We start from the raw sequence: 27,280 nt of genomic DNA on the forward strand, positions 1-27,280 counted from the left end.
TTGGCCACTGCAAAATCAAACTATTTAAATTAAGTAAAATTTTTGCAGACACAATGAACGCTAGCACTGAACAGAAGAAAACACACACAGAGCCACAGTCAATTATAAAAAGATTTTTGATCATGATAATGAGTATGATAGAGAGCGTTTTGCTAAAGATACAGTCTCTAGCCAAAGACGTGCTCAACAAAAAGAGCAGCAAAGCATCAAAAGCATCAAAATCAAAAAAAGCCGGCGCATCAGAGGCCTCTGAAACTAGCAAAAACAGCGACATCTTTAGATCCGCTGCCTACGAGACATTCTTTTTGCTGCAGTTCTTCTTGATCGCGTATGTTTCTAAAATATCCATGGAGCACGCCACCCCATACATCATTGATGCTGTGGTCTCGGCAACTAAAATGCTTTCAAGCTCTTCGCACGCCACGCTTTCTGCCATTGGAAAGAATGAAGAAGCCGTTAGATTCTGGAGTAAAATTGCCATAATTCTTGTATATGTTGGTTTTAGAGCCGCAGTGTTCAAAAAGTTTATTACAAGACACCTGCAGAACTCTAAGATGGACAAGCCATTCTCCTCTCTCTTTATCATGCTCCACACTATTGTTGGACTAACAGCATAATACTGCATATTATCATTAGAAGATTTGTTGGAGTTAGCTAGCATAGCACATAAGAAAGAAAGCGTATTAATGCTTTTCTATATGCACAGGCTAAACTAGCATATGCTCTAGAGAAAGATGCAATAGATTTCTGCCACTCCTCCTACTTATTCATAGAAAGAAGAAGGAAAGAACAGCACAGAGAAACTAATCAATAAATCAGCATTTTAAGAGTTTTATTTTTATCCTTGGGTTATTCTCGAATAAAACATAAGAAAGCACTGCTCGCCATGAATTAGACTTTCTGGTCTTTTTGATCTGTCTTAAATATGCACGAAAAAAACATTCTATGAACTTTTTGGAATCTTACATAGGCATAGGCTTGAGATACAGATACAGAAACGTGTGGAATGCCCTTGTGTTTTTGATGGGGTACAATGTGTATAGCACACTGCGCACTACGCTGAGGCTCTCCTGGCACAGTGTCCAGATGGACTGTGTTTTTTCATTTTTCTGCAGTTTTTTATCAGCAAATCGCCCATGCTCTGATCTGCACAGGGTAACTCACTGTCCGCTGCACACTCTATTTAGCAAGTCTAATAGAACACACACGGTCTTTCTAATTGCGATGTACCATCTTATAGTTCCTCTGCTTTTTTTTAAATTTGTTTCTCTGCTTTTGTTGTTCATTTTCTTTGCGTCTGTTGACCTTTTTTACTTAAACATAGTTCCAGCGTATTTCAAGTTTATGCTCTCCTGTGTGTATTGCCTCTTTCTAGCAGATGGGGTGCAATTTGGATATAAACACATTGTGGAAATGCTGTATGGCAACTACATCTACCGAGTGTGGGCTGTTTATGTAGACAGAAGTGTGCACTTGCTTATATTTTTTATTGAGCTGCTGTTTCTTGTCATTACTTCATTGGCGTACATTAACTTCTATCTCTTATCCCAGCTATGCAGCACCATACACATCATTCATTTGGTGTTTATAAACCTTCTCTCCATAGTAATGTTTTTATTGATGGGTTCTAGAATTGCCCTCAATTTCTTCAATGTGTACAGCAGCAAAGAAAAGAAGAAGAGTATGCTGGTAAAAAGCGCCGTACTATTTGCAGTAGCAAATGCTCTTTTTTTAATATTCAAAAAATCCATTCCTATGGGCATAAGCCATGATGATAGAACTTATCTCAAGCTATAGCAATGCTTCTCCACTCTTTTCAAGTTATATCAGCATATTATACTCGCTCATGAGTAACCTATTGGTTTTAAAAAAATTGCAACTCCATTGGAATAAAAAGTGTATACAATTTCTTTTATAAATTTACACATACAAAAACTTTTAAACATTACAGCTTTTTAGCTTAAGAGAATTTAAGTAATATGCAGAGAATAATTCTAAGAAAACAGATGCATAATAAAACGATATTTATTAGATTGTGATTAGTAACTAGGGAATTCTTGAGATCTTGTGCAGCACTCTTTTGTATGCTATCAGGTCCAGCAGATGCTTTCTGTCTGGAAGATCGATCAGGTGTGCAAACTTGCTAAACAAGAACGGCTCTTCTGCAAAGGTCATTTGTGCTTCTTGTGTGCATTCTTCTTTGCTTATAATGCCGCGGGTGTACATGTTTAGAAGAAAATATAAATACTCTTCCAAGTGCTCTTCTGACTTTTCTTTTTCTTCTTCTTTTCCATACAGAGCTCGGTCCGAATACCCTCTTATTTTTTTAATGCGGTTGGCCTCTTCAGGTACGCTGCTCAGATAGTATCCAGAAAGGAAGAGGAAGGCCTCCTTCTCAAACACATTGGACATCTCTGCCAAGATCGACGCGATCACGGAAGAAAACTTTTCGGGGAGAGGATGCTCTGTGTAGATAGCCCGCAGCATGGAGGTTGGGCTGTGCTGGAAGCCCGTCAGTATGTGCTCGTCTTCCAGAGCCCCTGTTTTCAAGAGAAGACAGACGGCGTGGAACGCGCACTCTCGGTCTCGAACAAGAGAAACCATTTCAGAAAAGCCTTCGTTACTGCCCAAAAGAGAGAGAATGTGCAGCTTAAAGATTTTCTCTTTTTTTGTGTCTTCGCAGTTGATCAAAAACGGATCGACTTCCAGTTTTACGTTCTGCACGCGCAGAAGATGGAGAATGCTTTCTAGCGCATCTGTTTTACACGGTGTTCCCATGTAGCTTATTAACCCACTGGCTATTCTCTCGGCTACAAGCGGAGAAAAAGATTTTGAGTCCACATCGGACAGCTCTTTTAGGGCAAAGAGCGGAAGAAACTCCATCGAAAGTGCGGCCATTTCCATCACCTCGTCGTTTGAGAACCCTCTAAGTATTCTGCAGAGATCAGTAAAAAGAAGCGCAAAATTGCCGTAGCTCTCTTCGATGTTTTGTCTGTTTCTGCAGAGGACTCTGAAGCAAAAAACCAGCTCGCTTTCAGTAAAAGTGTTTTTCGCATTTTTTTCAATGGAGATGATCGCACTGATTGCTGCGCCAAGGACAACAGGACTCGGCTCGTGAAGAGACTCTTTGATGCTTTCAATTTTTGTTTCCTTGAACGCTTTGAACAGAGCAGGGGCAGCCAGTAGAGCAGACTTTCTGACAATATCTGAGCGCGCAGTGTAGCTCTTTTCTATCCTGTGGGCAAAATGGTTCAGAAAGTCAGCATCGGAGATCTTTGAAACAAAATCAAAAGCAAGAGACACCTTCAGAGCACTCGAGGGAGTTGTCTGCGCAAAATCTTCTTTTATTTCCTGCATAACTGTGTTTACTGCGAGAACCAGAAGAGACGGGTCGCCTTTTACAGTGCGAAGAACAAAAGAGTATGCAGCACACTTGACCTCGATGGAGTCGTGGCCTATGAGGCTTAGCACGTGTGGGAATATCTGCGCTTTCTCTCTGTCCTGCAGACCTCTTGCTGAGACCGAGTGAAAGGCATCCATTATGAGATCTTTCTCTCCTGTGGCAAGCTTTTCCTTTATCTCAGAGAAAGTGTTTTTTTGCGGCACCGATGTTGAGGCAATAAAAGTTTTTGTCAGCGTGTACATAAATAATTTCCCAAGCACAATATTTATGAAGAAAGTGTTTGTTTATTATTGTGACAGAATATGGAAAGACAGGGGTTTCCATTGGTTTCTTTCTCAGCTACCCATCAAGTTGTTTTAAGTGGGATCGAATTTCCATTGCAGTGTTTATTTGCAAATATAACCCGAGAATATCTTTTCAAAGAAAGAGTTTAAAAACAAACAAACCAGACATCTTTCTTCTGCAGTTATTAACTCATCTATTAGCTCTCATTCACTACTATAGATAGCACTAGAAAGTGTGCATTAGTCATTTTTATTCTTTTTTCAGTTATATGAATATTTTTCCTTGGTTGAAATTACATGACAGGATGTGAATTGCAGAATAAAAATTATTATTAAGACTGAGGATAAAAATGCAAGATAGTATTAAGGTCATTTATTATGTGCACTTCTGAACATTGTGCAAATTCACATATTTTTGTCTAGTTAATATTGTTTGGTGCTATGACGAGCTGTTTTGTGAGTTATTTACTGCAAGCATCGAGATATGGGGATAGTACTCTTGCACAGCATAGATACTTTTGTACGTGTAGAGCATCTTGTATATTTCATGAGATGCCTCAGAAGATAGCTTGGCAGCTTTTTCAAAAAGATCAAATCCCAGCAAGTCGCCTGAGTTTATCTTGTACTGCCCGAGCTGTATCAAAAGCGTGTTGTTGTACGGGTCTAGCTCAATTGCCTTATTTAGAAGTGCATCGGCTGTTTGGTGTCGATTAAGGGCGCTGTTTCCAATGTAGCAGAAGAATGTTCCTCTGGGCGAGTTTGCAAATTCTTTTTTGCTGAGTTTGGACAGAATGTCTGCTAAAATGGTGTATGTCTCTTTGTACTTTCCGTTTTTCTCAATGTAAGCATCGTCTATCTCCTCTTCTGTTTCGATCTTGTTGATTTCCTGCGATAGCACTTCAACGCCTACACAAAGCATGTTCACATCCTTGGGGAATAAACCCAGCGCCTTTTTAAGAGTGCTCAGGGCCTCCTTGTACTCGTGCAGCATGTACTGCGACTTTATATTTGCTATGAATGGAAGAGAAATGGATCCTTCAGCTTCCAGATCGATTAAACTCGCTAGATAGTGCCCCATGTTGTTGCTTGCCAGGTGCATCTGTGCAAGATACATCCTGATAATGGGGTCTTTTACGTTCATTATTTTCAGGGCTTTTTCTTCGTCTATTTCCGTGCCAATGTTCTTCAGTTTTCTTATGTATATGGCTAGAACATCGCTGTACACTGTGGAGGTGTGCTCAAAAAGAGAAATAGCTTCAGGGATGCGGTTCTGTATGTATCTTATGTTCCCTGCGATAAACATGGCTCTTGCTGTGTATCTTGATGGGTGCTCTCTGTTTAGATAGTCAACAAGCGCAGTGTAGTTTCTTGTGTTCACCCATTTAATGATATTTTTATCAGACTCTACAAGCTCTCCAAAGCAGGGGTCTTGTATGGCCTGCTTAAAAATGCTCAGCACTTCTTCTAGTTTCACAAAAGACACGCTGTAGCTCCCATCTTCTTTGATCTGCGATGATTTAGAGTTCGAAAGCTGTTCTATTTTTTTGCTCAGCACATCGTCCCATTTACTTGGTGTGAATGTCTCGGCGTCGTTCTTATTGCTTAGCACTTTTATCTCCTGCATGCTGTCTTTGCACTCAGATATTGCCTTCTCATCGGTTTGTTTGGGTTTTTCATCTGTTTCTTTTTCTTTTCTGCAGTGTTTCTCTAATATTAGATAGGCAGTCACTACAGCCAGGCCTTTAACATCGCCGTATCCTTCGTTTATTTCTTCCAGCTTTGCCAGCCTTTTAAAGCTGTTATAGTGTGTGGGGCTGAGGCTCAGCGCAGCCTCTGTGAATTCCTGCGCCAATTTGTAGTTTTTCATCACAAAATGAACCTGTGCTATGTTGTTGATTATTTTTACTTTATATTCGCTGTTTTTTCCTAGTCCTCCGCTGTTTTCCAGTCTCTCAATCAGCTCCAGAGCATCAGTGTATTTCTTCAGCGCTCCCGCATAGTCTTTTGAAAGAAAGTGTGCATTTCCCTCTTCCTTCAAGCGCTCAGGCGTTATTTTGTCGTGCATTATGTATTTGTATATCCCGTACAGGACAGCTGATGCAGTGGCGCCGTATGTTATCCACTGCAGAACATTCGGAGTATTTTTGTTCTCTTTTACCATAAAAATATTTAGTAAATTTCATTCTATTTATTGCACAGTGCTAGAGTGTCCATCACATGTACAAAAGAAATGCGATTTAGAAAATAGCTGTAAAACAATACAGCTATCCTATACATCTCAATGATTATACGCATAAAAATTAGCAGAGTTATAAGAGAGAAGATAGCTGCATAGTCTAGCCAGCAAAAAGAAGCACAGAAAATGAGAAAAATATGCTGCGATCATTATACTATATTTATTGAGTTGTAGCAGCGGTGATATTCGATCTTTACTTTGAATTTAATGCTAGTTTATATTATCGTGCAAGTACTGCTCGTAGTACTTTTGCGCACTTTTATTGCTGGGATTGCCTGTATTGTCTGGACTGTACAGATTGTTGTATCTGTTCAACACTTCCTTCTGCTCTTTGGTCAGCTCAGAGACTATTAGCTTTTCCAGCTTGGGGGGCGGGTTAATAAAGATTATTTTTACCAGGAACACCATCCACCAGATTATCGCGCTTAGAGTTATAAAAATGAAAATAAGGGTAAAAACGATCTGCAGCACATTTATATCCAGCGGCACTTGCAAATTCGCTTCTTCCATCTGTTCTCTTTTTGCCGGGTTGAATTTTGGTCCCTGTGATCTTTTAATTAGGCTTTTTGTCTGATCTTCAGTGTGTCTTATTTGCAAATGTTTAGAGATCAATACACAATCTCTAAACTTATCCGACCTCATTGTGCTAGTGCTATATTGATGATTGCCAGTGTTTTCATCTATTTTTTGAGGAGCATCAGTAGAATCAGCATTCTTTTTTTCGTCTTTATTTTCCTGCAAAGCAACATCTGTGTTTATAGCACCACCCGTGTCTATAACAACATCCGTGTCTACAGCACCATCTGTGTTTGCAGACCTCTGTTCCATTCTTATCTTCACAGCCTCTTTTATGATTAGTTTTAGACACTTGATGTTATTTGGATCACACGCTTTATCCCCCACTATAATGAAGTAAAGGTTTTTAAACAGTGCCACAACAAAATAGAGCTTGTTTTTGATGTATTCCATCAGTGTACTGGTCTTCGGTGGAAAGATAGCCTTATTATTTGTTCTTAAATCCTCAACTCTTGCAGGCAGTTTTAATCTCATTTCTTTGCCTTTTGATCCTTCTTTTTTAGGGCGTGCCATAGTCCTCTGAAAGTGCCAGAAGAGAGTAAAAATACTAATTAAATTAAAAAAATTTGGAATGTCCAAGGAGCAATGTAAAACTCTTTATTTTTGTGCACACCAGCGCAATCTTTTTGTAAAATGCATGTGTGCTAAAAAATCACAGCCGATGCAAAAAGCAAATCTTGTGCTTTACAGTTGATAAAGTCTGTTAATAGGCAACTAATCAGATAGTTTTTATTTTACAGTTAGAACTCTTTTAAGCGAGATGGTTTAATACTCCTTGGATATGTTGATTTCGAAGGCGTACAGCTTGTTGAGAATACCGTTTTTCTTTTTTATGCTATCCCAGGGCCAAAATATACTTGCACTGTCGATGATAGAACTGTTTGGGATATAGCTGAGGCCCAGCAGCGGGCTAATGCTTTTTGCCAAAGGTGTGCTGTGTAGAGGGCTCTCTTCAATATTTACCAAAATGCCTCCCATCACTCCATAGTTATTTATAGCATACTTTATCATGCCCAGTGCCTTTGCCGTACTGGTTGTTTCTTTTGTGAATACTCCAACTTTTTTGCAGCTTTCTACTTCTCCTTGAAGGTGCATCGTAGACTGCTGGAAGTAGTGCGTAAGCCAGCTGCTTGTTTTTTGTGCAGATGTTTTTCCTCTGAATAGGCTTTGGATATATGCTATAGGCCCTGCTTTCTTGGAGCCAAGTTTGCTTTCTATCGATTGGCACAAAGCCTTTGCATCCATGATAGGATATACAAACTTAAAGTACAGACTTAGCTTTGCGTTGTAATCGTAAGAGTCTTTTGTTTTATATTCTGATTTAACTGCATCCATAACTTCTTTTTTTTCCAGGGCTGTGCACTCCTTGTGCTCTCTGTAGACTCCTGCGGTGGCTATGACCTTCGAGTACTTGTGGTCTACAGGGTTCGCAGACATTTCAGCTTTGCTGTTTATTTGGCCGTCTTTTTTTTCAGCTTCTACTCCTATCTTCATTGCGCTGTTTATGGCATACTCCACGCCAAATGATCTTTTTATTTTGTCAATCTGTGCTTCCACATTTACATAGTTGATCAATAGAGAATTGCGTACATTTTTATTAATACTAGCTAGCGCGTCTACTACTCCTGTTTTCTTTTTTGTTTCTGTCTTTTGGCCGTAAGAGCGGTTTATTCTAAAAAGAGAAACAGTGCTCTTCAGATAAAGAAGATTGCTCTCCACAGAGACTCTGTTGTAGCCAAAGAGACTGGGGAGTATGTTATGCGCAACTCCGCTGTACTTAAGCACGGGCTTTTTGTTGGAGAGAGATGCATTGATCGTGTGTCTAACATTGGATCTTTTCAGCTTTATGATGGCTGGTGTGCTAAACATTTGGTTCATTATTGGGCTGTACTTTATATACTCTATCTGTGTGTCGTTTAAATACCCCACTTCTTTTCCTATTTCATCGGATACGTCTTTGATGTTTTTGTGTCTGCTCAGGCTGCTGCTCAGCGCATTCTTCAGCTCATTTTCAATATTTCCAAGTATTTGCACTTTCATTGAGAATGTAAAAAGCAAAAGAGAAAATAGAGAAAAAGAAGAATTGGCACAACCTCTTCTGTGCCTTGATTAAAGCAGAGGCAGCACAGAGAACCACCCCATCACACACAGAAGAGCCTTCTGGTCACACTATCTATTTTAAATTTGTGATGGTATATCTGCCAAATAAACAGGAATTGAACACTTTTAGCATTCGTGCATTCTTGAATTAATTTTCATGGAAAACATCATCAAGAAAATAGCATACACAATAATAAACACTGAGCTGAGCAGCGAGCTAAAACACTTGGGAAAAATAAAGAAAAGAAAGCAGGGAATGATCAGAATACAGTGCAAGGTGTGCAATACTCAAGTAAATAGCGTTGTCTTCACAAAACATCTGGAAAGATGCACAAAGTAAAGGCCACCACACTCTACCATGTAAGAAAAGAAAGGTTGCTGCAATCTTCAAGCTCTGCAGCATGTGTGAAGACTGCAGCCACTCTTACTATCTATTTAACAATAAAGCTATCAAATAACCACAAAAGTATCAAAGCAAGACTAATTATGTATCTATTACACCTTCAGCACGATAACTGCTGCAGAAGAACTTTTTCCATGGCATTCAGTGGAGATGTGATAGAGGCAGTGGAGAGTATAAGCGCAAAATGCTCTTTTAATTAAAGAGTTAAATAGTAAAATATTTTTGTTCCCAAATGAAAAAAGAACTTTCAGTAAAAAGCAAAACACTCGCAGGCACCCGAAACACCGCGATCAAATCTTTCCTCACCACAAAGCCATCCTATCTTACTCTCCAGCCAACGCACGTTCTCATTCTTTCGATATGTTTTATTGCAAATATAATGCTGCTGCACATCATAGGCCGATTTGGATCTTCAATTGCTCTGCAGACGGTAATTAGCGCAGTGGCTCTAGTAGCAGCCCTGGTCATAGGATACATGGTCCAGAAGTAAGGCGATATTGCAGCGCACACTATCTACATTAAAAGACCAAATGCTTTCTGTTTTATTCTTATCTTATGATTGGTTATTTATTTGTTTTTAAGTTTTGCAAATTTTCAAACTATGAATTTCAACAAGACAATGCAGGGAGCATTGGACACACTAAAACTAGCAAAAGATTTTAAGAAGAGAGAAGAGGTGTTGCCGTTCACGTACGCAGACTTCTTTGCAGAGAAAAGCTCTCTGCTGGAGACTCTTGGGCTGTCGAGAAAGCAGAAGGCTGGATGCATGCTCATCTCTGCCGTGCTCTCGATGTTCTTCTTTTTCAGAGCAGTAATGTCTCTTATTTCTCTGCCCATCACACCAGAGGCGTTTGGATGGAACTTTTCGATGTTTTCGATATTTGTTCTCGTCATTCTCAGCTTCTTCAGCGGATTCAAGACATTCTTCAAGAACATTTTCGCAAAAGACATGCTCGTATACAGCATAGCCTATTTGGCTAGCACATTCGCTGTTATGATCTGCAGAAGCTGGATGTACATCCTCAGACTGCCAATTACTTTAATAGAGCTCGCTGCGTTCGTGTTCTTCATGTATGCATACAGCACAAAGAAATTCAAAAGTGGTCTTCGAGGACTTGGGAGCATGCTTTACTTTTTCTAGCAATAAATACCTGATACATTCAACACTCTTACACTTACACTCTACATCTTTCTACACAGATATTTACGAGCGGATTCTAATGAATTTAAAATTATTCTATAAATAAACAAGAATGTTTGAATAAAAAATGGATTATAGTTTTAAGAAGCCCACACTGGAGGCCTATGATATTTTATTCAAAGTTGAAAAAGGCCTGGAGGACTCTCTTGTTTTAGTTGACTATTTAAGCAGGAACAAAATGACGGGACTGCAGAGAGAGTACGAAGAGAGAGGAATTCTCCCCCGCACTGAGTTGTCCTCTGGTGAAAGTATAGACGTGGACATGAATGATCTCCCAGAGGAAGACCTTCTCAAGCTGGCAGGTAGATACTCTGAGGAAGTAGAGTACGAACTGTTCGCAAAAGCATCGAGGCGTCTGATGGAGTACAATAAGTCGCTGATGCTTCGATTTGACATTTGCACAGCCCAAGTGAGGATGCTCATTCTTCTCGGGTGGAAAGAGAAGCTAGATAAAAAAATGGAAGAAATTGAATCGATCATTGAGCTGGGCATTGACTGGGGAAGAAAAAACAAGTTCAAAGTGTACAAGAGTCTGTACCACATTCTAAAGTGCGAATACGACACAGCGTCTAATCTGCTGATCGATGCGCTCTCTACTTTTGAAGGAGGAGAGCTGATGACGTACTCAGAGCTCGTCAAATACTCTCTGTTCTGCGGCCTCATGGGCCTATCTAGACAAAGCATTCGGAGCAAGCTTGTAGAGTCAAGCGAAGTGTGCGATGCAGCAAAGGATGTTCCAAGCGCGCTCGATCTGCTAATGTCCTTGGACAAGTGCGAATACGACACACTATTTGTGAGTATGTGCAAGTTTGCAGAGGAGCTGAGAAGCAATGCGTATCTCTTTGACAAGGTAGACTATTTTGTGTACAGAATGAAGGTAAGGTCGTACAACCAGCTGTTCATGAGCTATAAGGCTATTTCGATCAAGCAGATGTCATCTATCTTCGGAGTGGGGCAGGAGTACATGCTGTCCGATGTCGAGGGCATGATACTGCGAGGAGATCTCCGGTGCAGAATCAACCATCAGAACATGATGGTGTACAAGACACCAAATGACAGCACGGACAAGATAGGAGAGCAGGCTGAAGAGATTCTGCACACCATACAGAAGATGATAGCCAGTGAATAAATTTGGAATGTGCAGTCTTGTTTTTTATTCAAATCAGCAGAGTTTTTGTTGCGAGAACATCTGACTGCTGTGTAATTATTTAAATGCACATATTTTACTCTTTGCAATGGACTATTTTCTCATCCGTATAACTCAGTAGTATTTTCATTAGAAGATCTAGTGAGAAAATAATCTGCTGCATAGATCTTATGAATATCTTCATGTATATTCTGTGTGTTTAAAATCTATACCATACGGCCTGCAACCTCTTATGAATTGCTCTTAGGCTATGAGCAAAGAAATTCTTAGAGGACGTAAAGATAAATCAGCCACATCGTAAGGGTATGTGCATGCATTGCTTCTCTGTGTGAGCAGTGGTGTGCAGAGTGCGCAGAGAAAGGGTGCTAGAAGTAGAAATTAGCGGTTATTTTAAATTAAAGAATTTAATTATCGAGAGTAAAATTTTTCATATGAGTATTGCAGAACAACTAAAAAAAGTGCGTGAGCAATGCACCACAGAAAAAAGAAAGGTTGTTCTTTTTAACGAGTGGAGAGAAGACCCTGATGTTCTTTTTTACACGCGTGTGGAAGAGGCCGTTGAGCTATTTTCTATATACCACGAGAAGTTCTACGAGAAGACGCAGAAGTACTTTGAATATTTCGCAGATAGCAGAAGCAAAGACTCAAGAAGAGACAGGCTGACTGAAAAAGAGAACAGCAGTCTCTCGAAAAGAATGAAAATGTTTTTGGAAGAGCTGGCACCGTACTCCCACCACGAGCACACACAGATTATACTGGAATGGCTGATACGAAGATACCGCATCGATAAGTACGAGTTTGACCATCTGGTGGTGTGCACTTTGAGAGTTCCTGCACTCCAAGAGATTCTCTATCTCTCGGTAAAAAGCAGTTTGGAAAAGAAAAACTTAGCGCACGATCTTCTTGCCTGCAGAAGCATAGCAGTGCACATAGGCAGAGTACTGGCAAAGTCCATAGCACTGAATAGCATCCTGCTGAAGCCATTGAGCAGCATCAGCGAAGAGAATGACACCGTTAATTTTGTAGTGTTTTTGGAGGCAGTATCATGCAGTCTCTTCGAAAGCGAGAAAGTACAAGAGGAGATCATAGGGCAGTGGATCGACTCTGTGATGCAGTGCAGAGACAGGCTTGTAAAAGAAAAATCAACAGATTTGATAGTCAAGCCACTGGAGTCTACTCTTTTCCAGATATCCAGGAGTCATGATCTGCTAGACGAGATAAAAGACAGAATCGAGTCATTCAGAGAGAAGCCAACTGAGATACAGCCTGAAGAAGTAGCAGAAGTATCGCACAGATTTTCAACACTCTACGCGCACTTCAAAAGAACAGGAGCAGCAGAAGATATCATCAGCGAGTACCCAGAAGAGTTCCTCTACCAGATCATCACAGAGAAAGAAGAGATCTCAAATTGGCTTGAGCTAGTGGGGGAGATAATCTTCAATAATTTGATAAGCGATGAAAGCTTAGTCGCACTGTTCCAGGACAAGCCCTGGCTTATAGGCTTTGCCAGCACAGACAGCAGATGGGGAAAGCTCGTGAAAAAGCAGCCCGCCATCTCGATTCTGGCTAGCCTGGAAGAGAAGAAGGAAGGTGAAATTTTCTCCAAAAAATTCTTAAAACAGTTTTACCAGCTTCTTCCAAACACGTACTTGGAAAAATGGATATTCAAGAAAATAGACACAACTGCAAACCTGAAAACAGTGCTGTCGGTTTTTCTTCCAGTGCTATCCAACGGAACACTGGCATCAGAGATTCTGAAAGCTACGGCATGGGAGAGTGCGTGCTTATTCCTCCAGGAGACAACTGTGCCCATATTTATCCAGAACATTGACAAAGCTCTGTTTATCGATTCATTCTTGCAGTATGTTGATATAGCATCTAAATACTCTGATTACACTCCGCTAAAAATGGAATTATCGCCTGAAGAAAAACAGCATCTGCTGGCGATAAGCAAGAAAAAATGGGAAAAAAAGAAAGCCAGTATGACAGAGCTTCTGTTCATTATCCATCTGTTTAGTGACTTAGGTGCATCTACTGAGTCTCTGCTTGCAATGAAAAAAAGCATTGTGCGGCTCTCTGAGACAGAAAGAAAACGGTGCATTAAAGCCATACTGGAAATTCTATCAACTAGAGAGGATAAGATCCTGGGAAGCGAGCTGATGTCTCTCCTAGAGACTCTTGACACATTCGACATCGATACAACAGTCTCTCTGCTTGCATACAAATCAGCCATGTCATTAGATCTAATGGAGTTCGGCACTATTATCACAAATTCAATAACGGTGCCGGGAACAGTAGAGGCAAAAATGATGAATGTTCTGCTGAAAGATAACTTTGATCTGGTGGAGAGCGTCTTTGAAAAGTACTTCGGCACTCTTTCATCTGAGAGCATTCTTGCAGTCATTGCAACATCGCATGTAGCAGTGCTGTTATCCGGTCTCGCAAAAGTGTTTAACAGCCTGGAAGACGGAATTAAAATTAAAATAATCCAGGAGGCAATAGAGCAGAATAAGAACGGAAATCCCCTGCTATTCGAGGCCCTGTGTGCACACAGCACACCTGGCATGCTCCTTAAGTCTCTACCAGAAGGAAACCAGTACGCGGTTGCTCTGCTGCTGGACAGCGTGGTTAATATGCTCGACTCACAATCAGAAATATCGCCAAGTGCAGATAGTAATGAAAACATGGAAGTTGGATCATTGCTGCTAAACGCGCTGGTAATAGCTAGAAAGATGGGCATATACGAGCCTTCTCTGCTGAACTGGGAGAAGAGCATTCTTCCAATGAAGGGCGTGCCAGCTCTTCTTTCAGATAAGCTCAAGAAAACACCGAGCCTCATTGTAAAAGGTATTATTTCCAGATACCTTAAAAAGAATCTGCCAGCAACTGATCTCCTACTTGCCTTCATTAAAGCAGGAATATCAGACCAGTCTGCGCTCCTTAACGTTCTTAAGTACAACCCATCTTCAAAATCAAAAGTTCTACTTTTTAGATCTCTTCTCATGAAGAAGACCCTGAAAAACTCTCTTCCAATTATACTAGCCATTCTAAAGGACAAGAAGTCATCTCTGATCAGGTACTACATACAGTCCAGACTGAAGTACATTGTCAAGATAGTTCTGAAAGAAAGCACGGAGAATCCAAATATAGTTTCGTCCATTCTTGGAAATCTGGTTAAAAGAGAAAAGAACATTATGCACCCATACACATCCGACATTTTAGGACTAATCAAGAAAACAAAGAAGAAGGGCCTGATAGCGCCCCTGACAAAGATAGACATCAGATACGTCATGCAAGAAGTGAAAACCAGACAGGACATAATTATACTCAGAGAATATGTGAGATCAAAGTTAGAGAAACTGGAAACTGAGGAGATAAACAGCCTGGTTGCATTCTACATTGAGCACATAGAAGAACACGCTGCTTCTAAAGGGCTTGTCGAAGTCTTCCCTGCAGTTGAGAACAAGAGCAGCGTGTGGCCCACTATTCTTAAAAAATGCAACGGTTTTTCTGTGCTCTTCATCCACATTCTCTTGAGAATATCCAAGGATGACCAGAAAGGCGACTGTCTGGCATCGCTCTCGTGTGTGTACTCTCGATTGGAAGAGCTGCTAATCTCATCTCTGGAGGCAAACGAGAACATTGCCATCATTGAAATTATGCGAAGATTTTTCCTGCACCAAAAAGACACGCTTATTGACACAGCAAAGATCACTGCTCTTTCAGTTAAATCAGTCAGCAACTCTAAACAAATGCCTCTTCTGATAGCATCTCTCTTCTACTCGCAGTCGATCAATAAGCCATCAGACGCAGAAGAAATAAACCATGTGGTTCTTGCTGAAATAGTCAAGGCAGAAGGAGCAAGAAAAGCAGCCCTATTCACCACCCTGCGGAGAATGTACAAGAAGGCTCCCGAGTTCATTGGAAGGATACTCGGACAAAGCGCTCCATACTTTGCCATTCTCTTGGAGTCAAAGGATGCTGAGACAAGATCCAAGGCAGAGAGTCTTATGGCCCTTATCAAGACAGAATCAGGCGAAAACCCGTACAGATTCCTTTGATGCAGCCATCTATCTCAATGGTGTCCAATTGAGAAACTTTTCTCACTCTGTGGCTGATAGATCAGAGCGCATCCAGCACAGATAAACACTATTATAGACATATACACCTTTCATAGATTAATACACTGATCTTACCTGAACTACGCCCACAGTATAGTTTAATAAACACCACCATCATTACATTATCGCAGCAAAAAGAAAGCAGTAGCTGTTGTTTCCCTGCGGCAGTTTTGTTTTTGCTTTTGAAAACATTTTCTGAATTTATAGAAGCATGAAATTGAAGAATAGCTATTTAGTAAATTTTTATGGGGATGAAAGAGCAAAATCTTCAGAAGAAAATACAGCATCTGCAAAGCATGCTGGGTGAAATAAATCGGTATCTGCAGGGCTCTGCATCCAAACCCCCGGGCATGATCTCCCGGCTGCTCGATGAAAAAACGCGGTTGACCTCCCAGCTTCGAGAGCTCAACAACATGTTTATAGGAAAGTCTGAAGAACAGGAGGGCCAAATAGGGAATATGTCTTCTGCATACAGCGTGGCAGGAAAGATGGAAAAAGGAAGAGAGTACCCGCACACCGAGCCGCAGTACAACGATCCTCTGGACAAAAGAATCGATATCGACGATATTCTTTTGGAGATGGGGATTAAAACAGGCGCAGACGAGTCGTCTAAAAGGATCCTGCTAAGCGGTGCAGACATTTTCATCGACAATTTAATATCCACTGCGTGCTCGGTGGCCAGAAATAAAAACATGGAGGAAATTACAAAAGAGGAAATACTCTTTGCGCTGCTGATGGAAAGAAAAACAGAGCTGTACAACAGAGGCACGACTGTAAAACACAGAGACCCTGACAAAGAGCACACAAGGCGTCTTCAAATGATAAAAAAGGACCAAAAGAGGTATCTGGGAAATGAATAGAGTTGGACCTATTAAGCCGAGGCATAACTCAATAAAATGTATACGTTCATTATGTATAACTGTAGAATGCTTCAGTGACACTTATTTATTTATCTTATTTTGATTTTAAACATTGCACTCTGTAAACACTTTGAGTGAGTAGTAACTCAGTTGTGTTGGCTAGTCTATTGCAGATTTCTATTTCAGGATCTTTTTAGAATATTTTTTTGACTTTTTTGAGCTGGAGGACTGCACTACCTCTCTCCCTTGCGCTACATCATCTGCACTGCAGTTTCCTCCTGGACAGCCCTTTCTTTTTGATTTGGATCTTTTGGATCTCAAGGAGGCTCTTTCATCAGGGCACTCGCACGGATACCTTTGGCAATTATCGCAGACAGATGGCTTTGCATTTTCTTTTTCGCAGTTTTCATCTGTGCAGATTTTTGAATCACGCTTTTTTGACCGTCTTCTTTTAGTTAATCTGGAGCTCTGGCTGCCGCTTCCATGCTTACAGCACTTTTCTGGGTTTTCGCATGAATTGTCACCTATTTCTTCTGTGTTAGTCTGTGCACAGCTTCTATTGAATGATCTGCTACTGCTTCGGTCGTTACTTCCGCCTCTGCAGCATCCACCCGATCTATCGCTCTTTCTGCAATTTCTGGAAGTTGACCTAGTAGTTTTATTTTCGTGCTCACAGCACCCGCTGCACCCATCAGATCGGTTTTCTGTATTTTCTACATCGTCATGTGTGTGGGTGCAATTGGTTGCTCTTGATCTTTTATTTCTATTTTCATGTGAATGAGTATGCACATCATCGTGAGTATGGCTACTGTCAGCTGATCTTGATCTTCTCTTTCTGTCTGAGTGATCGTGCACATCGTTGTGAGTATGAATTCTGCTATTCAATCTTTTATTTCTACTCCTATTCTCATGTGAGTGAGTATGCATATCATCATGAGTATGCACATCGTCATGAGTGTGGCTATTGCCAGCTGATCTTCTATTTCTCTTTCTATTTTCATGTGAGTGATTATGTATATCATCATGAGTATGATCAATGCCATCAGATCTTACTCTTCTGTTATCATTTTCGTGTGAATGAGTATGTACATCATCTCTTCTAGATCTTATCGATGGTTTATCTTTGCTGTATTTATCTGAGCGTCTGTCATCTTCTGGATCATTCGGTCTTTCACTATTTTGTGTATGTCTCTTCTCTTTTTCACTGCGAACATCTTCAGCATCTACATCGTTTTTTCTATTTGGATTCTTCTTTTCACTCCTACCCTCTTGAGAATTATTTACATTTTGAGCTGGCTGTTTTTTATCCTCATCTTTTATGCTTTTACTTTTACCAGATGAGTCATCCTGTCTCCCTGGATTTCCAAAGATGTTAAATATGTTGTTGCTAGAGTTCTGGTTGTTTGGATTGTTATGGTTGTTGTTGCTAGATCCGCCCCTCTGTCTGTCATCATATTTATCTTCTGTTGAATCTGAGCGATTCGACCTAGATCCTCTTCTTCTTTTCTTCTTTGGGCCAGTATTATTTGTTCTTTCTTCACCCAAACCTTCTACGTCATCACCAGTATCTTCGCCATTTGTAAGCTTTTCACTTCGATTTTTTCTTTTATTCTTTCTAGTAGAGCCAGGCTTCTTGCTGTCTTCTATAGGTCTCTCTTTCTCATCTACTTCAAGCTCTTTGCTTCCATCTTTCATAGCCTTTTCATTTTTATCCTTCTTCTTACTTTCTCCAGCAATTCCATTTGCATCTTTGTCTAGTTTCTTATCTTTTCCATCTTTCACAGGCCTTCCATCTGGGCTAATTTCCTTATTTTTCTCGTCCAAGGGATTCTCACTTTGATTAAGCTTCTTATCTTCATCTTTTATAACTTTTTCATTTTCGTTTATTTTTTTGTCTTTATCATCCATTGGCTTTCCATCTGGGCCCATTTTTATGTCATTTTCTGGCATCTTATTTCCCTTGTCTAGAATACCTTCTTTTCCATCTAAGTTAATAGCACCATTTTCAGCATTTAAATCCTTCTTTTCTTTTTCGTTTGGATCTTCTATACTAGGATCTTTCAGCTCCATTCCTCCCTTTTGTTCCAGTGGATTCTCTTTCTCTTTCTTTTTTTCTTTTTCTTCTGGCAAAGATAATCCCGGTATATTTTCTACAACAGGATCTTTTTTCGAGTCCTCTGGTGGCTGCCCTGCCAAACTTGTCTTCTCTGGTGCATCTAATCCTGGAACTTCTCCTGCTAACTCCTCCTTTGGAGCTCCTTCTGCTGAAGGCTTTCCTGCTAAATCTACCAAAGATGGAGAACTTCCAGTCGGTAATTGCTCTTTTGGTGCTTCATTCGTTGGCGGTGCAATTACTGGAGACTCTCCTGGTGTAGCTCCTACTAGACCTGCAGCCTCTGATGCCTCCGATAATTTTGCGCATAGTATCATTCCTATTACACCGCATATAATAGCTCTGTGAATTAAAACATTCCTCATACCCTCCACTTCGCCTATCTATTTATAAATATTTTCATCAGCTGATAGAACAAAAAAACCACACAAATGTGACTGCTTAACAATTGGTTACTTTTCAAATTTTCATCACTTTTATTTTTATCTGTATCAGTAGTAGAATCCGTGCTCTGAGTTCTTCTTTTCCACAATTCGCGCATACGCAGCTTCAAAGTCTCCCTTAGCCACCACGTATCTTCCGTTCCTCACAGCCAGCATGCCTGCCTCCTGACATATCGAGTTAATGTCAGCTGCAGATAGCTTATCTGACCGCACCACCAAGTCCTCCAAGTCTACCTCTCCCGATAGACTCATCTTATTGGTTATTGTAGTAAATATCATTCTTTTCTGTCTCCTGTCTGGAACTGGGAATTCTATCTTTCTGTCGAGTCTTCCTGGCCTGAGCAGCGCAGGATCTATGGTGTCTGCTCTGTTCGTTGCCATGATCACTTTTACATTTGTTGTTTGGTCAAATCCGTCCATTTGGTTCAGGAGCTCAATCAAAACTCTCTGCACTTCTCTGTCTGCGCTAGTTGCTGCATCAAATCGCATTGTGGCTATAGAATCCACCTCATCGATAAAGATAATCGATGGCGCTTTTTCTATTGCGAGTCTGAATATATCTCGAACCATTCTGGGGCCTTCTCCCAAATACTTCTGCACAAACTCAGACCCATTCACCCTAATGAATGTTGCTTTCGTGTGGTTAGCCACTGCCTTCACCAGCATTGTCTTTCCTGTTCCCGGGGGACCGTACAAGAGCACTCCGCGAGGTGGCTCTATTCCTATCTGCTGGTAGAGTGCTAAGTCTGTCAGCGGCAGCTCAATCGCTTCTCTTATCTCCTGTTTCTGTGAGTCGAGTCCTCCTATGTCAGCATATGTTACATTGGGCCTTCCTTCTTCTCCCAGCACAGAAAACGTATTATCTGCCTCGGGGGGTAGAACATCCACTAGAGCGCTTGAGTGTCTGTGCAGGGCTACGCTTGTATTTGGCTTGAGAAGCTCTTTGTTCACTGTCGATAGAACCTTTACTATGGAATTAGACCCTGCTGTACTTCCTATGATTGCTGTGTCTGAGTCGATGGCCTCTAGAAAGTGCCCCATGATCAGAGGAACACTCTTCACTCTTTCAATTGCCTGCTGCGATTTCAGGAATTCTTTCTTCAGAGACTTTATCTCTTCGAGTATGTACTTTTCTTTTAAATTCACCAGCTCCAGCTCTCTTTCCATTTCCAAGCACAGCTTGTGCTCAAATATTCCGTCTTCTGCTAGCACTTCTGTATTCATAGAAAACAAGAAAATATTAAATTAATAATAAAATAGATTAGAAAGTGGACAGAAGTCATGCGGTGTGTGAAACATCTGCTAGAATAATCAGAAGAGTATAGATGCACATTGACCAGAGAGCCATTGTAAGGCTTGTGAAATGTGCATAGAACAGCTAAATGATAAGATTGCAGCTGTAGGATGTATTGAAATATACTTTCTGCAGTTATCTGTGCATTTTCTAGTAAGATGGCTTTGTGAACAGTTGCTTATTTCTTGAATTAGGATTAAAAAGCATCAAATCTACTGAAAAAAGCAATTTGTCATTTAAAACATCCAGAAGATTGCATTTTAATAGTGTATAGCCTTGAGTCTTCTCACAGAACAATAAAAGATCTATATATCACTGTTTTTATTGGGTGTTGATTTATATGCAGACTTATAAGAGATACTGTTTTTTCCTTGTGGACATAGAATAAATAGTGTGTTTGTTTTTTACAACGCTGCATATTCTAGTAATTTATAATAGTGAGAAAAACTAAACAGAAAGCCAAAGAAAATTTTAAAATAGAGAACATATACATTTTATTTTGTTGCACAGTGTTGCTGACTAAAATAAAACTCAAAATAAAACATTAAAATTGCGAATATATCCCCTGGCAACAAGCGGTATAAGGACATTGTTCACCTTTTATGGAAGAATTAACTGCGATAGATCAAATAGAAGAACAGAAAGATAGCTGTTTGTTAGTATGTACTACAAGAATAATCAGCAAGTTTATTTGATCTTAGATAAAACCATTTATTCTTTGATAAAAACTGCTAGTTTACTTTTTACCGTTAGAACAATTGCTAAATCAGATAGACGTATGTTTGCACTGTGATATCTGATGACTTACTGCCTGCTGGATTAGAATGAGACAGAAGCATGGGAGAAGAACAATGTGACGGAGCCAATGGAAAAATTAGCTATTTATTTTATTAACCCCTAGAACTGCAGCTATTTAATTTAAGATACTACAAAATTTTATGGAAACAGACAACATAATAGAAGAAACAAGTTTTGTAAAAGAAGAGATCGAAGCAGTAGAAATAAGGAAAGTTAAATATCAGACAACGGTTAAAGAAAGGCTGTCGTGCTGTCTCCTCGGAATATTGCTCTATTTCATGGACACCATGACAGTTGGAAGAATTGGCTTTGGGAGCATCCAGGGGATGGATTTGCAAAAATACAGCAGCTTGCTCTTTGTGGTTGGGGCAATTAGCTCGCAGATTCTGTTCTTTGTCTTTTCGTCTTTCAAGATGGGGCTCATAACTACGCCCATATCAGAGAACTTTATAGCGTACGGTGAGCTATCGAAATCACTGCATATTAACAACAATCTTTACGGGCCGCAGCTGTTCTACACAGTCATCGCATTCATTACCATATCGACATTCTTGACAAGTCTTGTCTTTTTCACGCTGTATCTTCTGGGCTTCCAAAGGGTCCTTGAGAAGATCCCCAAAGAAATAGGCACTGTGCTGTTCTTTGTTATAGGGTGTCTTTGCTGTGTGTACGGCAATGCATCGATGATAGACATTGGATCTAAATACTCAAGTGCCACAAAGTACTTGATTATTGCCTCATACAGTGCTGGCGGCCTGGGACTGTGGGTGCTATCGCAGCACATTGGTAAAAGATATCCGTCATTTGGGCCTTTTTCCTACTTTGTCAACTTTCTGTTCTTGACAGCCCTCTCCTACATTCCAATCTTCTTCTTCTGGGGAGGAGTGGAAGAAGCTAGAGCAGCTGGTTTCTTGCCCTCCCAGGGGAAAAACTTAATGGCGCTTTTTGACCTTCCTTTGTTCCATGAGTTCTCGCTTGACCGCATACAATGGAGCCTCATATTCAATGCAAACGGCTTCCTGAAGATTGCAGGCATAGTTCTCATTAACTTGGTGCAATTCCCCATCAATATTCCAGCAATCACAACGGGATGCAGCGTAAAGTCATCCACAGAAAAAGAGCTGCTATCAAATGGATTTTCAAATATGTTTAGCACGATCTTTGGAGGATTTTCAACGTACGTTGTGTCCTCTTCGACCATCGCATATAACAGAAACAAAGTCAGCACGAAAAAAATAGACGGTCTGGCTCTCGTTTTTATTTTTTCTGTGCTGTACATTCTTGGCCAGACATTTTTCTCTTTTGTTCCGCAGGCCTGTCTGGACATGCTTCTGCTTTTCATTGGCTTTGACATTTTAAAAGACTCTATCATAACGGTATGGAACGAAGGCGCGTATTCCATATTCTTCACAGTCTGTGTGGCTCTTCCTACCCTCTATACACAAGATCTGCCCATTGGGCTGTGCATTGGCATTCTGCTGTCTTTTCTTTGCTGCATGGTGAAAAAGTACGTGCCAAGCATATACCCTTTTTAGCCAATTAGAGCAATAAAAATGTAACATTTGAATAAATTACTTATGAAACTATACTCCTTCCTCCAAAAAACACATTTCCTTTTTTGCTGAGTGCACTCTTAATTATCTCTATCTAGATGCTATTAAATCAGTTAAAATAGAGACTGATCTACATTTGAACAAACAGGATAAAAATAGCATTTTACCAGCTGCTCTATAAGATGGAAAAATATTTAATTCTGTAATTTATTTTCGCATGGAGAACAGAGAAAGCATTATGTACAGACTAGTTGGCACACGAGGAGGGATTGTGCTGGGAGAGATAGGGTCCAGGCCTTCCTATCTAGAAAGCTTTTTGCAGGCGCTGCAGCCCTCCTCCACTGTGCAGACAGTCAAAGTGCGCAATGATCGAATTACCTACACATTCGGCCCCAGCAATGTGTACTTGGCTGTGTACAAAGAAGCAGAAGTTGAAAGAGAGATCGAAGAAGCAGTCTGTGAGGCAAAAAATAAAATAGAAAAGTCTGAAAACTCGCGGAGTTTATCCGGCATATTCAAGGATAAAAACGAAAATAATGAAGAAGAAGAGGCAGAGAACAATGCAGAAGCAGAAGACTCAGACCCAGACGAAGAGCCCACTGGATGGAGCAAATGGAAGAACCCGGAAAGCATTCTCAAGCTCTTCACAAAGAAAAAAGAGGTAAGCGAGCAATCCATTCAAGAGCATCTTCTCGGGAGAAATATTCCTCACGTGCTCAGCAGAAAAATAGCCAGCGACATAGTGTCTGTGATGAAGAATGAAGATAAAGATGGAGATGACTCTGAAGTGGACAGGCTAAAAAAGAGCTTCAAAAGGGTAATTTCTGAAATAGTTCCTACAATATCTCCTGATAGAATAATAGAAGAGATAGAAGCGCACAAGAAGACTGCAAAGGGCCCGTATGTATTTTGCATGGTTGGAGTGAATGGAGTTGGAAAGTCAACCACTCTCTCAAAGCTCTGTCTTTGGATACTCAAGAACAAGTACCGAATTTGTGTGGCAGCATGCGACGGCTTCAGAAGTGGGGCAATAGAACAGCTCAAAAAGTACGTTGAAAGATACCAGGCTAGAGGCCATGCAATCTCTTTGTATGAAAAAGGATACAAAAAAGACGAAGCAGCTATTGCGAGCAAAGCAATATCCCATGCAGTAGAGCACAAGTACGACGTGGTGCTCATTGATACATGCGGCCGTATGCCAGGGAACACCCAGGCAATGCTTTCCCTATCGAAGCTGATCCGAGTGAACAAACCAAATAAAATTTTTTATGTAGGTGAGGCACTCGTAGGAAACGATTCAATAGACCAAATCAAAGGATTCAATGATTACATAGAAAGAGCATGCGTTGACAAGTCGATAGATGGCATTATCGTAACAAAGTGTGATGCAGTTGATGAGAAGGTGGGAACTATAATCAGTCTCGCAAAAACAGTGAACAAGCCCGTAGTATTTATAGGAGTAGGCCAGAAGAATGTTGATCTGCTGCCGTTTGATATAGACAACCTGTGCGAGGCATTATATATATAGTTGAAATAAAGATTATCTGCGTATATTTATGATACAAGTTAGACATGAATTCTAGATATCAGCTGTTTTTCATATGAGGTATAAAGTTTTATTAATTGACTATGCAATTGCGTATGTCGCTGTGTGAACGAGTGATGTATGTCCTCTGAACATGCGCACTGTAAAGATCACATTGGACTCATTTTTGACCAAGCTGTTTGGTATTTTTAGATCGACCAGCACGCGCCCTGTGTTTTCCTCTGGAATAACGCTGGCAAGTATTGGCTTGTTGTTCAGAGAAACTGATACAACCGTTGTGTCTTCGTTTCTAATTGCAATATCTATTCCGGTAGATTCGGTTATTGTATGCGCAGGAACTTTCACAGTTGGATCTGTTGATACGACAGACTTAAAGTGTATGTAGTCTGCGTCTCTCTTGATGCTTATCAGCTCTTGGAACACGATAAGGCCTTTTTCCTCAGCTGATAATTTTTCATAATCTACTACACTGTCGGAAATGCCCTGGATAAAGAATCCTTCCCTTGGGCTCTGTGTCTGTATCTTGTTTCTCAGCTGCAGATCAAGGAAGAGCGGCTTGCAGAAAACTTTTGCGGATTGCATTTCAGTTATGAAGGGCAGCTCTTTCTCGATTAGGGCTGTTCTCAGAGATATGATGGACTTAAAGTACTCGTCAGAGATGTCGCGGTATTTCTCAGGCAGTATGCTATTGTACAGACCTATCGCAGAGCCAGACACCAGGTTGGCAACTGATGGATCTATCTCATTTAGGAAATGTTTTGCAAGAGTGTACATATTGTAGTAGTAGTTGGTGTAGTACTGCACTAAGTCTGACTGCGCCTTGCTGAAAATGGCCTTGGCCTTAGCAAGAGCTTCGCCTTCGTTCTTTTTTCTTCCCATTATATTGTCAAAGTGCGAGTTCTTTGCTTTGAATTTTTTAATTTCTTTTTTCGCGTCTCCTACTGCTTTCTTTAGCTTCAGCTCTTTCTCTGAAAATTCCTTTGTGCTTCTGATGGAGGGGAAGTATTGGAGAATTTTCTTTATTCCAAACTTTTCATCCAGCTTGAATCTAGCGCCCACAGGCCCTACCTTTGATATCTTGCTCTGCAGCTCCTCTTCAAAAGAGGACACAGGCTTGCACACCTGGTCTTTTGTGTACTTCTCGATGGACATACTCTGTTTTTCGTTCTCATCTACACTTTCGATGACTGGCTGCTCAAAGTATGCTCCGTTCTCGTTCAGACGGGAGAATATGCCCACCTGATCGCAGTATAGATCAAAGTATTTCTGGTAGAAGTTGTCTCTGGGAATTCTATTTATGTGCTCTGGTATGTATGCTGCATCTTCGTTTATAATTGGTTTTATTCCCCTTGGAGTAAGCATGAATGTTTTGTCTGATGCGATGTACTGTCCAATGCTAGACACAACGACAGAGTAGTATCCATAGAACAGCACCAGCACGAGATTCATCAGCAGCCCGTAAAATGCCGTTAGAATATTTCCTTCTATTGGTAACTCTGGCTGCAATACAACAACTGGAGGAGTTCTTCTCCTCATTGTCATGCTGAAGAGTGATTTTGTTAGTCTGAATGGAAGTAGCATGGCATCCAATATAGTCTGCGAAAAACTCATCGATGGCTCTAAAACAGTTGGAGCTATCTCCACTCTTCTGCCTAGCAAAAAGTACATCGCTGTTTCAAAGATGTATATGGTTTTTGCAAAGAGATTTCTTGCAATATTGGCCATAAATCCAGCTACCTCTGATAGGTTGATCACTAGGTAGCATCCTGCGTATAGGATAGTGCCTGCTAGCTTGGTTATTGCCATTACTGCATTGTCAGCTACCAGTAGAATCCTGTACAGTATGGCTACTATCTGCTTAATTAGGCTGTTTGGAACTACAGGTTTCTGCGGGTTTATTCTCACTGAGTTCAGCAAAAATAGTGCGATGTTTTTTGGTCGTACAGCTCTTAAAACGGTGTGTATCAGCGTGTAGAAGGTGTCCAGTAGGTATCCTATTTTCTCTGCAATTCCAATGAATATCGGCGAGTTATCGCTAACGGATATTCCCATTATTCCCAATACTTTCGGATTGTTGGTGTACCAGGCTGAAAAGTGGAGCACAAACCACGCGATAATGCTCCCAAGGAGGACTATGTTGGTTACCTTTAGTAAGAATGTGAAGAAAATTTTAACCTTTCTTTTCTTCATTATCTTCGCGTAGTACTCTCTGACACTTGAGACTACGGGAATTTTTTTAATTACTTTCCCTATCGCGTGAGAGTTTAAGTTGCAGAACGTTACAATTGGGAAAATAATGAAGGTAATGGGGCTATACATGAATGCGCCCAGAAGGGCACTTATCAGCATAAAATAGTACCCAAACATGTTGATGCTTCTGTTCTTGATTATGGACTCGAGGCTGATAGTTCCTAAAATGGAAAGCGACATTCCCAGGGAGAGCAAAAGCGTTGTGGTCCTTACCGACAGCCCGGGGCTACTCAGCAGAAAACTGCTGGCTATCAGCACACAGGCTGCGGGCAGCTCGTATTTGTATATTGAGCCACTTCTCAGTAGAAGAAGCGTAAGGAAACAGAGGAGAATGTAAATGGGGCTTGCGCCAACTCCTCCTATTATGCCGATTCCCATCACTCCTAGCACAGTCTCCAGCATAGCTATGTCACTTTTTTGCTTAAATGCGTGGACTCTTGCACTTCCGTACGTGTACGCAATCACAGCCATCAGAGAAAGAGTGAGCGCAAGAGTGAGTATGGAAAAGTCCAATCCAGAGCCCTGTGTTAAGATAGCTTCCAACTCTCTTCCTCTTTTCGTATAGGAAAAAAGAGCAGCTACTGCCAGAAGAGAGACATTTATGCCCACTACTGGAAATCTCCATCCTGTCGTCTTGTTTATACTTTCTGCCAGATGTAAAGTTTCCATTGATGCGAATTAAAATAAAATTTAATTTTAATAAAAATTATTTATTGAAGAGACCCAATTTATCTTAATTTGATCTATCTGATCTAAAAATTTTCTTGCAAACAGATTTCTTAGAAACTGAAGACTGCACACTTTAAGAGCTGCTACGTCCACACAGACCTCGTTATATCTCCATCCTATGCCTCTGCAGTGTAGAAACATTCACCACTGTACAGAAATAGAAATAACAAGATCACTCTTACTCTTACACTGCGTTTAGACTATACCCATCTGTAAATGTTGA

At 40.6% G+C, this 27,280-nt stretch overlaps 17 protein-coding genes across 17 annotated transcripts; 10 read left to right on the plus strand and 7 right to left on the minus strand.

Moving 5' to 3' along the window:
- Nucleotides 1-53: 53 nt before the first annotated feature.
- On the plus strand, nucleotides 54-617 carry NEMIN01_1292 (uncharacterized protein; the record flags this gene model as incomplete). Its single annotated transcript, XM_051477234.1, has 1 exon — nucleotides 54-617. One exon carries the CDS (start codon nucleotides 54-56, stop codon nucleotides 615-617), a length of 564 nt encoding a protein of 187 aa, XP_051333194.1.
- Nucleotides 618-945: 328 nt separating this feature from the next.
- On the plus strand, nucleotides 946-1,797 carry NEMIN01_1293 (uncharacterized protein; the record flags this gene model as incomplete). The annotated part of the gene is made up of 1 exon (XM_051477235.1): nucleotides 946-1,797. The coding sequence occupies one exon, from the start codon at nucleotides 946-948 to the stop codon at nucleotides 1,795-1,797; it is 852 nt and encodes a 283-aa protein (XP_051333195.1).
- Nucleotides 1,798-2,046: 249 nt separating this feature from the next.
- Nucleotides 2,047-3,645, minus strand: NEMIN01_1294 (uncharacterized protein; the record flags this gene model as incomplete). The annotated part of the gene is made up of 1 exon (XM_051477236.1): nucleotides 2,047-3,645. The coding sequence occupies one exon, from the start codon at nucleotides 3,643-3,645 to the stop codon at nucleotides 2,047-2,049; it is 1,599 nt and encodes a 532-aa protein (XP_051333196.1).
- A 481-nt stretch (nucleotides 3,646-4,126) lies between these two features.
- Nucleotides 4,127-5,848, minus strand: NEMIN01_1295 (uncharacterized protein; the record flags this gene model as incomplete). The annotated part of the gene is made up of 1 exon (XM_051477237.1): nucleotides 4,127-5,848. One exon carries the CDS (start codon nucleotides 5,846-5,848, stop codon nucleotides 4,127-4,129), a length of 1,722 nt encoding a protein of 573 aa, XP_051333197.1.
- A 285-nt stretch (nucleotides 5,849-6,133) lies between these two features.
- Nucleotides 6,134-7,012, minus strand: NEMIN01_1296 (uncharacterized protein; the record flags this gene model as incomplete). The annotated part of the gene is made up of 1 exon (XM_051477238.1): nucleotides 6,134-7,012. One exon carries the CDS (start codon nucleotides 7,010-7,012, stop codon nucleotides 6,134-6,136), a length of 879 nt encoding a protein of 292 aa, XP_051333198.1.
- Nucleotides 7,013-7,264: 252 nt separating this feature from the next.
- On the minus strand, nucleotides 7,265-8,539 carry NEMIN01_1297 (uncharacterized protein; the record flags this gene model as incomplete). The annotated part of the gene is made up of 1 exon (XM_051477239.1): nucleotides 7,265-8,539. One exon carries the CDS (start codon nucleotides 8,537-8,539, stop codon nucleotides 7,265-7,267), a length of 1,275 nt encoding a protein of 424 aa, XP_051333199.1.
- A 217-nt stretch (nucleotides 8,540-8,756) lies between these two features.
- Nucleotides 8,757-8,939, plus strand: NEMIN01_1268 (uncharacterized protein; the record flags this gene model as incomplete). Its single annotated transcript, XM_051477210.1, has 1 exon — nucleotides 8,757-8,939. One exon carries the CDS (start codon nucleotides 8,757-8,759, stop codon nucleotides 8,937-8,939), a length of 183 nt encoding a protein of 60 aa, XP_051333170.1.
- A 295-nt stretch (nucleotides 8,940-9,234) lies between these two features.
- Nucleotides 9,235-9,492, plus strand: NEMIN01_1269 (protein transport protein SEC61 subunit beta; the record flags this gene model as incomplete). Its single annotated transcript, XM_051477211.1, has 1 exon — nucleotides 9,235-9,492. One exon carries the CDS (start codon nucleotides 9,235-9,237, stop codon nucleotides 9,490-9,492), a length of 258 nt encoding a protein of 85 aa, XP_051333171.1.
- A 111-nt stretch (nucleotides 9,493-9,603) lies between these two features.
- NEMIN01_1298 (uncharacterized protein) lies at nucleotides 9,604-10,143 on the plus strand (the record flags this gene model as incomplete). The annotated part of the gene is made up of 1 exon (XM_051477240.1): nucleotides 9,604-10,143. One exon carries the CDS (start codon nucleotides 9,604-9,606, stop codon nucleotides 10,141-10,143), a length of 540 nt encoding a protein of 179 aa, XP_051333200.1.
- Nucleotides 10,144-10,270: 127 nt separating this feature from the next.
- Nucleotides 10,271-11,332, plus strand: NEMIN01_1299 (26S proteasome regulatory subunit N7; the record flags this gene model as incomplete). The annotated part of the gene is made up of 1 exon (XM_051477241.1): nucleotides 10,271-11,332. The coding sequence occupies one exon, from the start codon at nucleotides 10,271-10,273 to the stop codon at nucleotides 11,330-11,332; it is 1,062 nt and encodes a 353-aa protein (XP_051333201.1).
- Nucleotides 11,333-11,781: 449 nt separating this feature from the next.
- On the plus strand, nucleotides 11,782-15,411 carry NEMIN01_1300 (uncharacterized protein; the record flags this gene model as incomplete). Its single annotated transcript, XM_051477242.1, has 1 exon — nucleotides 11,782-15,411. One exon carries the CDS (start codon nucleotides 11,782-11,784, stop codon nucleotides 15,409-15,411), a length of 3,630 nt encoding a protein of 1,209 aa, XP_051333202.1.
- A 311-nt stretch (nucleotides 15,412-15,722) lies between these two features.
- NEMIN01_1301 (transcription initiation factor TFIID subunit 12) lies at nucleotides 15,723-16,331 on the plus strand (the record flags this gene model as incomplete). The annotated part of the gene is made up of 1 exon (XM_051477243.1): nucleotides 15,723-16,331. The coding sequence occupies one exon, from the start codon at nucleotides 15,723-15,725 to the stop codon at nucleotides 16,329-16,331; it is 609 nt and encodes a 202-aa protein (XP_051333203.1).
- Nucleotides 16,332-16,508: 177 nt separating this feature from the next.
- Nucleotides 16,509-18,809, minus strand: NEMIN01_1302 (uncharacterized protein; the record flags this gene model as incomplete). The annotated part of the gene is made up of 1 exon (XM_051477244.1): nucleotides 16,509-18,809. The coding sequence occupies one exon, from the start codon at nucleotides 18,807-18,809 to the stop codon at nucleotides 16,509-16,511; it is 2,301 nt and encodes a 766-aa protein (XP_051333204.1).
- Nucleotides 18,810-18,935: 126 nt separating this feature from the next.
- Nucleotides 18,936-20,111, minus strand: NEMIN01_1303 (26S proteasome regulatory subunit T3; the record flags this gene model as incomplete). Its single annotated transcript, XM_051477245.1, has 1 exon — nucleotides 18,936-20,111. One exon carries the CDS (start codon nucleotides 20,109-20,111, stop codon nucleotides 18,936-18,938), a length of 1,176 nt encoding a protein of 391 aa, XP_051333205.1.
- A 1,008-nt stretch (nucleotides 20,112-21,119) lies between these two features.
- On the plus strand, nucleotides 21,120-22,514 carry NEMIN01_1304 (uncharacterized protein; the record flags this gene model as incomplete). The annotated part of the gene is made up of 1 exon (XM_051477246.1): nucleotides 21,120-22,514. The coding sequence occupies one exon, from the start codon at nucleotides 21,120-21,122 to the stop codon at nucleotides 22,512-22,514; it is 1,395 nt and encodes a 464-aa protein (XP_051333206.1).
- Nucleotides 22,515-22,749: 235 nt separating this feature from the next.
- Nucleotides 22,750-24,060, plus strand: NEMIN01_1305 (signal recognition particle receptor subunit alpha; the record flags this gene model as incomplete). The annotated part of the gene is made up of 1 exon (XM_051477247.1): nucleotides 22,750-24,060. One exon carries the CDS (start codon nucleotides 22,750-22,752, stop codon nucleotides 24,058-24,060), a length of 1,311 nt encoding a protein of 436 aa, XP_051333207.1.
- A 99-nt stretch (nucleotides 24,061-24,159) lies between these two features.
- On the minus strand, nucleotides 24,160-26,997 carry NEMIN01_1306 (uncharacterized protein; the record flags this gene model as incomplete). The annotated part of the gene is made up of 1 exon (XM_051477248.1): nucleotides 24,160-26,997. One exon carries the CDS (start codon nucleotides 26,995-26,997, stop codon nucleotides 24,160-24,162), a length of 2,838 nt encoding a protein of 945 aa, XP_051333208.1.
- Nucleotides 26,998-27,280: the final 283 nt, after the last annotated feature.

The sequence above is a fragment of the Nematocida minor genome (assembly GCF_024244105.1).
Source record: "Nematocida minor strain JUm1510 chromosome Unknown 7872, whole genome shotgun sequence".
Classification (NCBI taxonomy): domain Eukaryota; kingdom Fungi; phylum Microsporidia; genus Nematocida; species Nematocida minor.